Below are 13,431 nucleotides of genomic sequence, written 5' to 3' on the forward strand. Positions count from 1 at the left end.
CAGAGGTCATCCCTGGAAACTGTATAAAGAGGCAGATTTTTTTCGTGCAGAGTTGTGAGTGATTGGAATGCCTTGCCTGAGAGTGTGGTGTCTGCAAGGAGTTTGAATGTGTTTAAGACACAGTATGATGAGATGTGTGAGATAAAAGGACCTTCTAGATGAGTCTTTGACTCCATGAGGTCTTGTTTAATAATAACATATGCTGCAACAGTAGTGCTTATCTTAGTCATTCAATTTTTATAACATTGAATATTTATAACATTGAATATTTATAACAGTTAACTATTTCAAATACAGGTAACTTGTATGCAGGGGTTAAATTTTCAAGAATTGCTGTATATATCAAATTATTATTACCACCCCAAGACCTCATGGAGTCGGACTCATCTGGGAGGTCCTTTTATCACACACAGCTCATCATACAGTGTTTTTAACACTTTTGAACTCTTTGCAGACACCATTCTCACGCAAGGCATTCTAATCATTCACAACTCTGCATGGAAAAAAACCTGCCTCTCACACCCTCTTTATACAGTTTCTAGGGATGACCTCTGGTTCTCCCTTGATCTCCCACTATTCTCTGTAAAAACTTCTCCAGCATTGATCCTATAATAACTCCTTACCAACTTGTAGGTCTCTATCATATCTTCCCTCTTCCTCCTGTCCACCAGACTCTGAAAATTACATCTTCTCAATCTTTCCTTATACTTGACATTCCAGAGGTCAAACTACCTTAGTCAGTCTCCTCTGGACCCTTTCCAACATCTCTTCATCCTTCTGAAAACTCGGTGACAAATCTGGGCACAATATTCCTTATACAATGGAACAGGAATCTCCCTACTTCTACACGTCAATGTCATCGGCATCATTCCCAGAAGCCTTTGTGTTGTCTTCACAATTTTGGCAATGTGTCCCCTAAATTTTGGATCCTTATCCACTATCACCTCCAGATCTCTTATTTCCTCTACTTCCAACAATATATTCTCACCATAGGCATCTAGGGGGCTGAGCTCCTAGTTTTAACTATAAAAGAACATTGGTCTGACACCTTTTGAATATTAAATCTTATTTTTATCCTTATTTATTCTGAACTGAACTTTATCATGGTTATATTTAATTTGCTATCAGATGTCATACTAAAACCTGACAACTAATTAGGGGCAGTAAAACATGTTAATCCAAAACAGTAATCTGTTCTATTTGTAATGGTTGGCATGTCTACTAATCAGTTTGTCAGATTAGTTTGTCATTTTGCTTGTTAGTATTGACAGACACCGCAGAAACTCTAAAATTTGCATATAAATTTCCAAATGTTTCAACTAAATTTAACTCTGAATTCTGATCTCTGCATTTTCTAAAATATTTTCAGCACATTGTTGGCCTATTCCTTGTAATTGCCTTGCAGTTCTCTTCTGCTGTAGCTTTCATGGTTATTCGCAAAATGGTAAGAAATGAAAGATCTTTATGTAAATCTAACCTTTCATTAAAGTAAATACAGATGTTTGTTTAAAATTTGATTGCAAATCCAAGGAATTAGGACAAATTAGTTATTTAACAGTCAATAGAAATAAAGATAAGCAATGGAGGCAACAATTAAGATTTTTGGTAAGAGTTCAGGGATTAAGGTCTAATCAAGGCCAATTCAAGATTTTGCTGAACACAAGTTTTTATAGAAATATAAGTATTAATTAGAAATTGGCAATGTTAAATCTTAAATTAGAAGCCCAAAAAAAATCTCAATTGGTTTCTGCATTTGCTATGATAATGCTAATAGTCAGGTGATTCCTGAACTTATGCAGACAGCCATTAGGGAAAGAATATCGCATCCAACACTAAAACTTCTTGAACAGCAGGATTTTCAAGCAGTGAATGGGAAAAATTACAAAATGAGAAATTAGAATTTCTTTGAAGTTCAAATAGTTAGTCAGCTGCATAAAAACAGCTGACTTGCTGACAAATGCAGGTCCTAATTAGACCAGACCTGAACAAAAAGAAATCTTTCCAATTTTAACTATAAAAGAACATTGGTCTGACACCATTCTACATCCATTATGCAATGGCTCTCAGTAGCTGAGTGTCTATAGGCACTCTCAGTAGATACTTTTGTTGAGCCAGGTCAATTCAGCTCTCAGAATGCTTAGCACATTTTCTTTTAATGTGGCAAAGTTGCATCTAGTCCCATCGCTTTCATTTCAAGAATACCTATTTGAAATGTGTTTTAATGCTCTTCTAAACCTTCAGCTCTCTTCATTCCTCCAGAAAAGCCTTTTCTAGGATGACATTTCAATGATCATTAAACAACTTCAATGTGCATTAGTCACCTGATCCTCATTTCGAAGATCATTTTCATCTAATCATTTCTTCTGCTGCCCACAACTTCCTGCTTTATACTAATTCCAGGAGTATCTGGAATAAGTGAGAGGAATTGGTGGTGCAGATAGCATCAGCCTGGCCAAAAATTATTGCGATCACTGAGACGTGGTTGACAGAAGGGGATATAACAGGAATAGAAGTCGCTGGGTATAGCATTTTTTGTCAGGATAGGAGGGGAAAGCGTGGTGGTGGGGTACTGCTTATGATAAGTGATGACTTATCTCCTCTAAGAGTGGAGAATTTGGAAGTGAGACGAATGATTTTGAGAGCGTATGGTGTGAGGTAGAGGTGGGCAAGACAGGATATTTAGTGGGGTGTTGCTATAGACCTAGGAGCACAGAGGATGGGGACCAGGAGATGTTTAGACAGCTAAGTTTTGCAAGTGCAAGAATGATTGTTATGGGAGATTTTAACTACAGTAGTATAAATTGGAGAGAGGAAGATGCATGTAGCAATAGGGGAATGGAATTTCTAGAATTCTTGAGGGACAAATGTCTTAGGCAACATGTAACAGGGAACAAGAGGTTCAAAAGTTTTGGATTTGGTTATAGCATCAGAAGAGTTGATAATAACTGAGTTGACGTCTCTCCCACCAGTTGGAGAGAGTGGCCATATGGTGTTGACTTGGAAAATGAATAGACATGCAGGAGTATCAAAGAGATGGGAACTTATGTGGAATTATAAGGCAGGTGATTATAAGTCTTAGACGTCAACTTCAGGAAGTTTCATGGAGGGAGGAATTGGAAGGCTGGGATATCACTAGTGCGTGGGGAAATTGTGAAAGAATATTTGTTATCAGCAATGGTAAGTTGTATACCACGAGTGAAGAAGACACAATTTGGAGTAAAGTGGATGACAAACAAAATTACAGGAATTGCATGCGAAAAAGAGGCTATGGAAGAGATAAGGAGACAGGTGAAGAGATGCATGAGGAATATAAGACACAGGCCAGAAGTGTGACTAGTGTGGTAAGGAAAGCGAAACTGGAATATGAGAGGAGATTGGTCCTAAAATCCAAAGAAAATCCTAGGGAATTGTTTAGCTATGTGGCCATTAGGAGGAGAAATGACTGAAAGAATGATATTGTGGGATAAAAATGGGAATAGTGACTGATGCAGAGGACATAGTGGAATTGTTCAATGAACACTTTATTGGAGTATTTCATCCTAGAGGAGTCTGTTTTAATGCTAGAGGGATAGGACTGGTTCGAGGTCTGGAGGTACAGGAGGAGTGTATTTCAGATACTGAGTACTCTGGATGTCAGTAAAGCTGTGGGACTGGATGGTATTTCAAGAGTTTTGAGAGAATGTGCTAGGGAATTGACAGTGCCTTTAACGTGGCTTTTCAATGAAAGTCTGGCTTGGGCAAAAGTGCCCAGGGAATGGAAGGAAGGTAAGATAGTGCCATTGCATAAGGGTGGTAACAGACTGGAAGTGTCTAATTATAGGCCAGTCTGTGTGTCATCAGTAGTTAAGATCTTGGAGAAAGTAGTGAGGGACTGTATACAGCATTGGGCAGATGAGGGTAATATGATCTGTGAGAATCAACATGGATTTGTGAAAAGACACTCTCGTTTTAGCAATATGCTAGCCTTTTATAATAATTACAAGAACATTAGATGAGTGAAAGGCATATACTGCAATTTTCTTAGACTTGGTGAAGGCATTTGACAGGGTGCCACATGATAAGCTGATATTTAAGTTGCGGCACATGGGTCTGGATGTCAGATTGGTCAACTGGATTCAGGATTACCTGTCTGATAGGTATCAGAGTTGTGTATGGTGGAGCAGTTTCCAGGAGACAGAGGGTTACAAGTGGGGTCCCACAGGGCTCAGTACTAGGACCTATATTGTTTAACCTTTATATCAATGATATAGCCAGTGGATTGCAGGAGATATTCAGTTGTTTGCAGATGATGTGAAGCTGGGAAGGATTATTAGTAATAGTGCAGATGTGGTAGCCCTGCAAGAGGATTTAAATAAGCTAGATAGATGGGCAAATGAATGGGGGTTTCAGTTTAATGCAGCAAAATGCAAGGTCTCGAGGTTTGGGAAACATCGATGGGATGCTGCATACTCTATGGGAGGAGTTATACTGGAGGAAGTGGGGGAGACAAGAGATCTGGGGTTGATGATTGATAGAAACCTGAAGTTTAGGGAACACCTTGCAAAGGTGGTGAAGGTAACACAGAGGATTGCTGCTATTATGAGAAAGACACTGACCTGCAGAGATAAGAGGGTTATCATTCCATTGTATAAGTCTCTGATCAGACCACACTTGGACTATTGTTCTCAGATTTGGTCCCCAGGATTTGAAGGGGATAAATTAACTGTGGAAAGGATACAAAGACAGTTTCAAGACTGTACAAGGATAGTTATGAGGATCGGCTGAGAGAATGTGGACTGCAGTGTTTGGATAGAAGGAAAGCTGATATGATTGAGACTTAAACTGTTGAGAGGTGGTTACAGGGTTGACACTGGGGAGTTCTTTCACTTGGTTGAACAGCAGGAAGGAGTGATGACAAGAAGCCATCCCTGGAAGTTACGAAAGGAAACTGTGAGCAAGAGGGTAAGGAGTGGTTTCTTTGTGTGGAGGGTGGTTGAGTCGTGGAATGCATTGCCTGATGGAGTGGTGGGTGCGAGAACAGTCAATGAGTTTAAAGAGTGGTATGATAGACTTTGTGTTTCTCGGGGGACCTCCCCTCGATGAGTCTTTAGACTCCTTGGAGACCTGAATAATAATAATAATAGTCATCACTTTGATTTTTAGTCTTCCACTTTAGCCATGTGCTGCTAACTTTCAGTGTAGTTTGTCAGTGTTAGCATTTAACTAGCTCCCATTTAACTGCCTCAAGCTTATTTCTAACATTAAACACCTTCCTTAATTGTGCAAATTCCTTTTTTCTTGATATTTCTACATGTTTTCATCTTTTGATTCAAGACTAGGTTGTCACTCACTACCTAGGGCAAGGATATCTTAGATTTTGATGCTAGGACCAAATCTAAAACTTGGTCTTTTAATTCTCTCTGAATCTTCTCTAAGACATCCTTTCTTTTAGGCTTGCATGGTGATCCGAAAGCATTTTTGAAATTATAGAGACAACTACCGTGTTTGACTAAAAACTTTAGTTTAATATAACTAAAATCTACAATTCGACGTTTTGACTTATGTCAAGGTCATCTTCTGGAGCGTACAAATATACACAAGAAACAAGCTATACTACAATCAAACTGGTTCAGTTAAAGACACTAACAAACTGCTACCACAATTGTTGGCCTGACCTCTAGTGGGAAAAAAAAATTATACATCAATGCTAGAGAGCTATTATTTGTGTTGTCTACTATATACATATATTAACATCATTCCAGCCAGTTGGAGTGGAATGGTTTCTAATACTAGCGGATTGGCTAGAGTCCTGACTTATGTTGAATCTTTCATATTAGGTTGGCTGAATGTGTGCCATCCAGATCCTTGGAATTTTCATACCATCTTTGTTATTGATATTTGGGTGGTTTATCAGGATTTTGCGGGATTCCTTAAATTTTCTTTCGTACCAGGTTTTTGTGCAGTGTAAGGAGCAGGTGCTTTTCCAGTTGATTTGGTGTAAGGTGTTAAGTGCGTGGTCTGAGAGGCCTGCTTCACCATAATGGTTATATTTAATGTCTGTTTCTTGCATATAGGGATTGTCCGTTCTGTTTCACCAATGTACGGTAAGTTACAGGTGCAGCAGATGCAATACTCCAGGATGTGCTAATGGGAGGAGAGGAACCTTAGAGGAGCCGAATATGGTTTTAAGTTTAGTGGGTGGTTTAAAGGTGGCATTGAGGTTATAATGTTGTAGGATTCTGTTGATTTTTTCGGATAGCCCTTTAATGTATGGGATGGCTATGGTTTTACTGTAATCTAGATTCATTTTTGTTGTGGTTTTATAGAGTATTTTATTGACAGTATTTTTGTTATAGCCATTATTTATGAATGTGTCACTAATGATTTTTAGTTCTTGTTTTAGTGCTTGCTGGTTAGAGCAAATAGTTGTGGCTCTGTTTTTAAGGGTGTTAATGACTCCATATTTTTGTGCTGGGTGGTGGTATGAATTCGCATGTATGTATTGGCCCGTGTGTGTCGGTTTTCGGTAGACCGTGAAGGAAGAAGTGTGTCTAGGAATAGGAGCGAATTTTGGTTTTCGATTTCGATGGTAAATTGTATGCGTTTGTGTTGTTTGTTTAGGTGGCTCAGGAATGTGTTTAGTGTTTGTCGCCCGTGCGGCAAAATATGGCAGCCAATCACAGGAATCCATCCATTCAGAGGACTTCCTCCCCGAGATACAACGAACAACAGAAAAGGAGCGACCAACCACTGACAAGCAAGAACCATGTGATTAACCTATCAAGCCACACCCTGAACAACGGCAAACTTACGCTACTGCATAAAGGACTGAACTACGCAATAGCACCGAAAAAGGTAAACAAATTGGATTTTATCTACCACATTGAAAGAGGCATCAGATCCCTACCTAACAATATAGCAGATAAAATATGACTAGAAACCAGTAATGTCCTAAATACCAAGAAAACCATACAGAACAACCTGACTAAAACAGAATTAGCAGCAATTAAATCATTAAAAGCTAAACAAAACATAACGAAAGCAGATAAAGGCAGTGCCACTGTTGTCCTTGAGGAGTCAACATACATACTACAAATGAACCAACTAGTAGCCGATAACAACACATAAAATGGTAAATTATAACCCAACAAAAAGAATAAAGGATAAAACAAACTACTAAAGTTCGTCACTTCTTGGCCACCAGACACGGTTAAAAAAAAAACTCAAACCCCACTACGCCCGCCCCCCCCCAGAATATATGGGGTTCCGAAAATACACAATGTGCCCCTTTGACCAATCGTGGAACGAATACAGTCCCAATTACCACCTAGCCAAGAAATTAGCAGCAACACTCAAGGAGTTGGTAGGTCATTCCCCTTCCTACATAAAAAAACACACAACACTTTATAAACAATCAAACATAACACTCGACAAAGAAGACTTATTAGTCAGTTTTGACGTTTCTGCTCTTTTCACTAATGTCCCCATCAATGACACAATTCTCCTACTACAGAACAAATTTCCGCACAACATTACAGCCCTCTTTGCCCACGTACTAAAGTCCGGTTACTTCGTGTGGCAAAACAAATTCTACCTACAAAAGAAAGGTACAGCCATGGGCTCACCATTATCCCCCAATCGCTAACTTCTACATGGAAACCTTTGAGCAAAGGGCTCTTGATTCCGCTACGCTACGACTGACAGTCTGGTTCAGATACATCGTGTTCGCGATCTGGCCGCACGGGCAACAAACGCTAAACACGTTCCTCCGCCACCTAAACAAACAACACGAACGCATACAATTTACCATTGAAAACCAAAATTCGCTCCCATTCCTAGACACTAGTTAAGTCTTCTTTCAGGCAGTCTATCCTTCATGGTCTACCGAAAACCGACACACACGGGCCAATACATGTGAATTCATACCACCACCTAGCACAAAAATATGGAGTCATTAACACCCTTAAAAACAGAGCCACAACTATTTGCTCTAACCAGCAAGCCCTAAAACAAGAACTAAAAATCATTAGTGACATTCATAAATAATGGCTATAACAAAAATACTGTCAATAAAATACTCTATAAAACCACAACAAAAACAAATCTAGATTACAGTAAAACCATAGCATCCCATACATTAAAGGGCTATCGGAACGAATCAACAGAATCCTACAACATTAACCTCAATGCCACCTTTAAACCACCCACTAAAATGAAAACCATATTCGGCTCCTCTAAGGATCCTCTCCTCCCGTTAGCACATCTTGGAGTCTATTGCATCTGCTGCACCTGTAACTTGCTGTACATTGGTGAAACAGGACGGACAATCCCTATACGCAAGAAAGAACACATTAGACACATCAAATATAACCATTACGGTGAAGCAGGCCTCTCAGACCACACACTTAACACCTTACACCAAATCAACTGGAAAAGCACCTGCTCCTTACGGTGCACAAACACCTGGTACGAAAGAAAATTTAAGGAATCCTGCAAAATCCTGATAAACCACCCAAATATCAATAACAAAGATGGTATGAAAATTCTATGGCACACATTCAGCCAACCTAATATGAAAGATTCAACATAAGTCAAGACTAGCCAATCTGCTAGTATTAGAAACCATTCCACTCCAACTGGCTGGAATGATGTTAATATATGTATATAGTAGACAACACAAATAATAGGACTCTAGCATTGATGTATAATTTATTTTTTATTTTTAATTTGTATTTTTTTTCCACCAGAGGTCAGGCCAACAATTGTAGTAGCGGTTGGTCAGTGTCTTTAACGAACCAGTTTGATTGTAGTATAGCTTGTTTCTTGTGTATATTTGTACGCTCCAGAAGATGACCTTGACATAAAGGTCGAAACGTCGAATTGTCTAAGACACTTGTCTCAAGAATTAGTGTTTCTTTACCACTACATTTCCTCTTCCCAACTTGTACTTCTATAGTGAATTTCCTGTGATCATCTTGAACCTATAAAACTTGTCTAATTTCTTGCTCATCAGTGTTCCTTTGCTTATAACAACTACCCCCTCCCACTGAATATCTTGTCTTGCCTGCCTCTTCTTCACACCATGCTCAAACCATAAATCTGCAATTTCCTTTTGAGAGAATGACTTGTCAATAACATTCCACCCTATTTATACTTTCCAAAATGTGCTAAGTGTTCTATCTTCACATCTGTCAACCATATTTCACTTATTCCAATATTTGGACATGCTGAGGTCATCAATGCCACTTTCAATCTATTCCTCATACTCCAGGCATTTGTATATAAAAATGCATTATCAATATTCCAATACCTTATGCCTTGGATTTCATTTCATACTATACCAGTGGCAGCTTGTACATAAGCACTGCAGCACCCCAAGGAAAAAATGAAAATTAAATTGTTTATAAATAATAATGGTTACAACATTATATAAATGCAATACATGTTACAGCTTATGTTTCGACATTGATTGAATGGTTATTAATTGGAATTGTTAGATTAACACTTTAGATTACAAAACAAATGCACTGATCTAACTCAGTGTCAGAATTATCACATTTGGCCAATTGCAGCTAGACTTGTTGATATTCACTTGTCACTGCACGTGACAAGTGAATCTGCCACTGCTCAGAGCAGTACCGCTACAGATAAATTGTATGCTTGCACGTCATTTCTGTGAGATGAGAAATCGTTATTGGTGTGTGTCTGTGGTGAGGATGAAATATTTTTAATAAAGCAATTTTTTAATATGTAAATTAAGTAAAGGTAAACTTGAAGGACATACATGAAGCTACATGAAGAAACATTAGTCCAAGCAGAGATCTGATTTGTGTTGGTAAGATTAGGTAAACTGAAATTTTTTTGGAAGAGAAAAGGCAAGACTTTTGGTGGCATTAAAGATGACCAGGTTGTCCTTATCACTTTTAAGGATAATATGAACATTGTTTAAGACACTGGTTATAGATCTTGTAGCCTGGAATGTCAGTACCACATGGTTTGTCAAATCAGTAGTGAGTGGAGAGTACCATTAGCAAAGCTGTGGGTAGGATTAGTGGTATGATTGCTAGTAGGTCATTTATAAACATAGTAGGTGATAGGACAGAGCTTTGAGGCACCTGAGCATTGATGGCAAAGCTAGAGAGCAATCTACTATGACTTGCAGAGAATGATCAGAAAGCTGGTTTTCCAATTAGAGGGTGGTAGGGAAACCGAAGGATGACAATTTAAGCAGTGCCATGATGCTGCACCCATGGTCAAAGGCTTTGGAAATGTCAAAGGTGACAGTTCAAGTTTATCTAAATCTTTCCATGACTGTCTAGTGATGTGAGCTACAAGATTACCTGTGGATCTTGAATGGCAGAATCCATACTGGTGGTTGCTGATTAATTGGTGGACCTCTAAGTAGTGGAGTTGGCTATTGATTTTCTCCATTCTAGAGAGGACTGAGATAATGGCAATTCATCAGTTTGATGGTACTCGCCTTTTGTGGAATAAGATGAGTGATTCTGTGCATTAGGATAAATGCATCTATATATAGAATATCTATTATTCTAGAGGCTATGCAGGATGGGTGTCAGCTCTGGAGCACAATGCTTGAACAATTGGAGAGATGCCAGAAGATTGCTATTCATTTTTTTTAATAGTTTCTTTTTGCAAAAATTAAGAATGTGGTGCTTGGATTCTGGCATGGTAGGTGATTTTCCCTTGGTCATCAATACAGGAGTTTAAGGGAAAAGTGTTAGGTCAGTTTTATCTTTAGGTGAATTAAATAGTGGTGCCATCTGGATGCGAAATGGAAATGCAGAGCAGAAATTGTCCACATTTGGACATAGCAGTTTTTTGCTGTTAGCCTTTATGAAATCAGATTTGTATCTTCTAATGACTGAATTGCATGTTGTGTGTGTTGTAGGCAGAGTATAAAGCTGGAGTCCTTGAAACAAGCCACTTGTGATAAGCTCAATTTCTTTAACTGCTTAGGTACACTTCCAGTTGCACCAGTGTCTGGAAAGCAGACTAGGATTATGCCTTGAATTGGGGATGGTCTTCACCAGTGAGAATAATTTTCCAACTTGTTCACAGGTGGAAACAAGTCAGACAAAGAAAATGAATGGAAATTCATCTAGTTGGCTACTTTGTAGTGCCAGAGGATGCAAGGTTGGAGGATGGCTTTCTATGAAATATCATTTGTTAGGTCATTATGTATGGCAAAGACTTCAGCTTCTTGTCAAGCTTAGTTGTGTTGGATTAGAGCCAGTTGGAATTGTGCATCTTGAGGTTGCCCAGGATGATCTTACTATTTAGATAGCTGGATTGTAGATTGTAATTTCAAGAAAAGGAATGTGAAGAGGTTAGAATGGTTGTTTTGGAAACAAGTTAAGTCAACAAATGACTATCATAAAACTAAGGTGAGGAAACTAAGTCAAAGAATGTCAAACAGGAGAAATTCTAAATTAGTCATTCTCTGGCAGGCTATATTGGATTTCAAATGCAAAGGTGCCACCCTTGTGGCAGCAAAGAATTTGTGTAGTTTGGGCAGTGGATGCAGACAGATGTAGTTGCAATATGGATTTGTCAGGAATAGGATGTCTGGTCTTGGAAGACTGCAAGGTGAATATTTGTGTTAAAGCCAATGTGAAAGTGAGTTTTTAGCAAAGAGGTTCTGGCTTGGTTTGTTTTGTGAAGACTTTTTTGATGGAATTGGTTTGAGAGATGCATTCTTTCAGTGTTGCTGTCATTATAGAAGCCTTCATAAGTTTAACTGATTGGTTGGAAAATAGATGTACAATGACCCTTTTGGAGATTTCTTCCATACAGAGAAGCCTGTTCTTGGTAGAATGGAATTACCTTTTCTACAAGGTGCCTCTATACCTTGAAATGGTTATTACAAGGGAAAGCCAGTAACTTATGAAAATTTAAGTTAGACTTTAAAATAAGATCAAAGATAAGAACCTCTGGATGCCATGGGATGAAGACAATTAAGTGGTTTCGCTTAAAAGAGGAGAGTGTGAGGAATCGTTTTAGGGAGGGTGTTAGAGGATTTCAGATGGACCGGAAAGTGTACCAGATTGGTGGAAACATAATTCAAAAGTAATCCTGAGCTGTGCTTGGTGAGACATCTGGAAAGATTAGAGAGCAGAAGGAGGGTTGGTGATGGAATAATAATGTACAAGTGACAGCTAAGAGGAAGGCAAAGTGGAAGAGGACAGAGGTGTACAGAGAGAAAGCAAGAAGCCAAGAGTTGTGGCAAAGGCCATGGCATATCAAGATCTGTGTGATCAATTAGAAACAAAGGACAGAGAAAAATTTACCAACTAGCAAAATTTAGAAATAAAGCAGCAAAGGACATCTTACATGTGAGGCAGATCAAAGATGCTGAAGGAAGAGTATTATGGAGGGATGTGGACATAAGAAACAGATGGAAAATATACTTTGAGGGACTTTTGAATGAGGAAAATGCAAGGACTCACAGAGAAGATGGGCAGCCTTCTGAGGGGATGGTGCAGAACATCAGTAGAGTGGAAGTGATGGAGGCCTTGATGAGGAATGGAAAATCAGTGGGCCCTGACAAAATTCCAGTGGAGGCATGGAAGGCACTGGAGAAGAGGGAATTGACCTGCTGTGGGACCTGTTCATGAAAGTTTGCCAACAGGAAAATATACCTGAGGAATGGAGGGAGAGTACTATTGTCCCATCTACAAGGGTAAAGGGGATGCACAAGTCTAAAAATTAGAGGAATTAAGTTGACGTCCCACACAATGAAAATCCTAGAAAGGGTTCTTGATGGTAGATTGAGCAAGGAGGTGAGATTGCAAAGGAACAATTTGGTATCATGCCTGGTAGATCAACAACAGATGCTATCTTTGGGTTATGGCAGATGATGGAAAAGTATAGAGAGAAACAAAGGGAGCTACATCTGGCATTTATTGATCTGGAGAAAGCGTACGATAGTGCCAAGGCAAGAAGTCTGGAGGTGTCTGAGGGAGAAGGTTCCGGAGAAATATGTCGGGTTGGTGTGGGAAATGTACAGAAATGTGAAGACAAGTGTTCAAACCTGTCTGGGACAGACAAAGTTTTTAAGTAACAGTTGGCTTGCATCAAGAGTCAGCATTAAGTCAATTTCTGTATAATATTGTGATGGAGGTGGTAACAGAGGTGAGAGATGTGCTTGGACAATGTTGTATGCAGATGACATCTTGCTATGTGCAGATTCAAGAGAAGTGGGAACTAAACTGGAAAGATGGAGGAAAGTACTGGAAGAGAGGTATGAGACTGAGCAGAAGACAGTATGTGTTGCACAGTGGGTGGCAGACAGGAGACAGCTGGAAGGAAATCTCATCAGGAAGGTGAGAGACTTTAGATACTTAGGTTCAACAGTGGAAGAAGGAGATGAGAAGGAAGTGGGATGCAGGATACAAGCAGGTTGGAGGAACTGGTGGGAGATGGCTGGAGTCT

At 39.2% G+C, this 13,431-nt stretch overlaps 1 protein-coding gene across 2 annotated transcripts in view; it reads left to right on the plus strand.

The window, feature by feature from the left end:
* LOC150092664 (uncharacterized) overlaps window positions 1-13,431 on the plus strand; it is a 154,578-nt gene that overhangs the window by 51,490 nt on the left and 89,657 nt on the right. The window contains exon 3 of one of the 2 annotated variants that reach the window (XM_090414740.1): window positions 1,370-1,444. The exons of the other annotated variant lie outside the window; for it this stretch is intronic. Within the exon in view, the coding sequence (XP_090270866.1) occupies window positions 1,370-1,444 (75 nt within the window). The remainder of the gene's footprint in view (window positions 1-1,369; window positions 1,445-13,431) is intronic. 2 annotated transcript variants of the gene reach the window in all.

The sequence above is a fragment of the Typopeltis vanoorti genome, chromosome 25, assembly GCF_054136105.1.
Source record: "Typopeltis vanoorti isolate ZY-2024b chromosome 25, IOZ_Tvanoo_1.0, whole genome shotgun sequence".
In the NCBI taxonomy this organism is placed as follows: domain Eukaryota; kingdom Metazoa; phylum Arthropoda; class Arachnida; order Uropygi; family Thelyphonidae; genus Typopeltis; species Typopeltis vanoorti.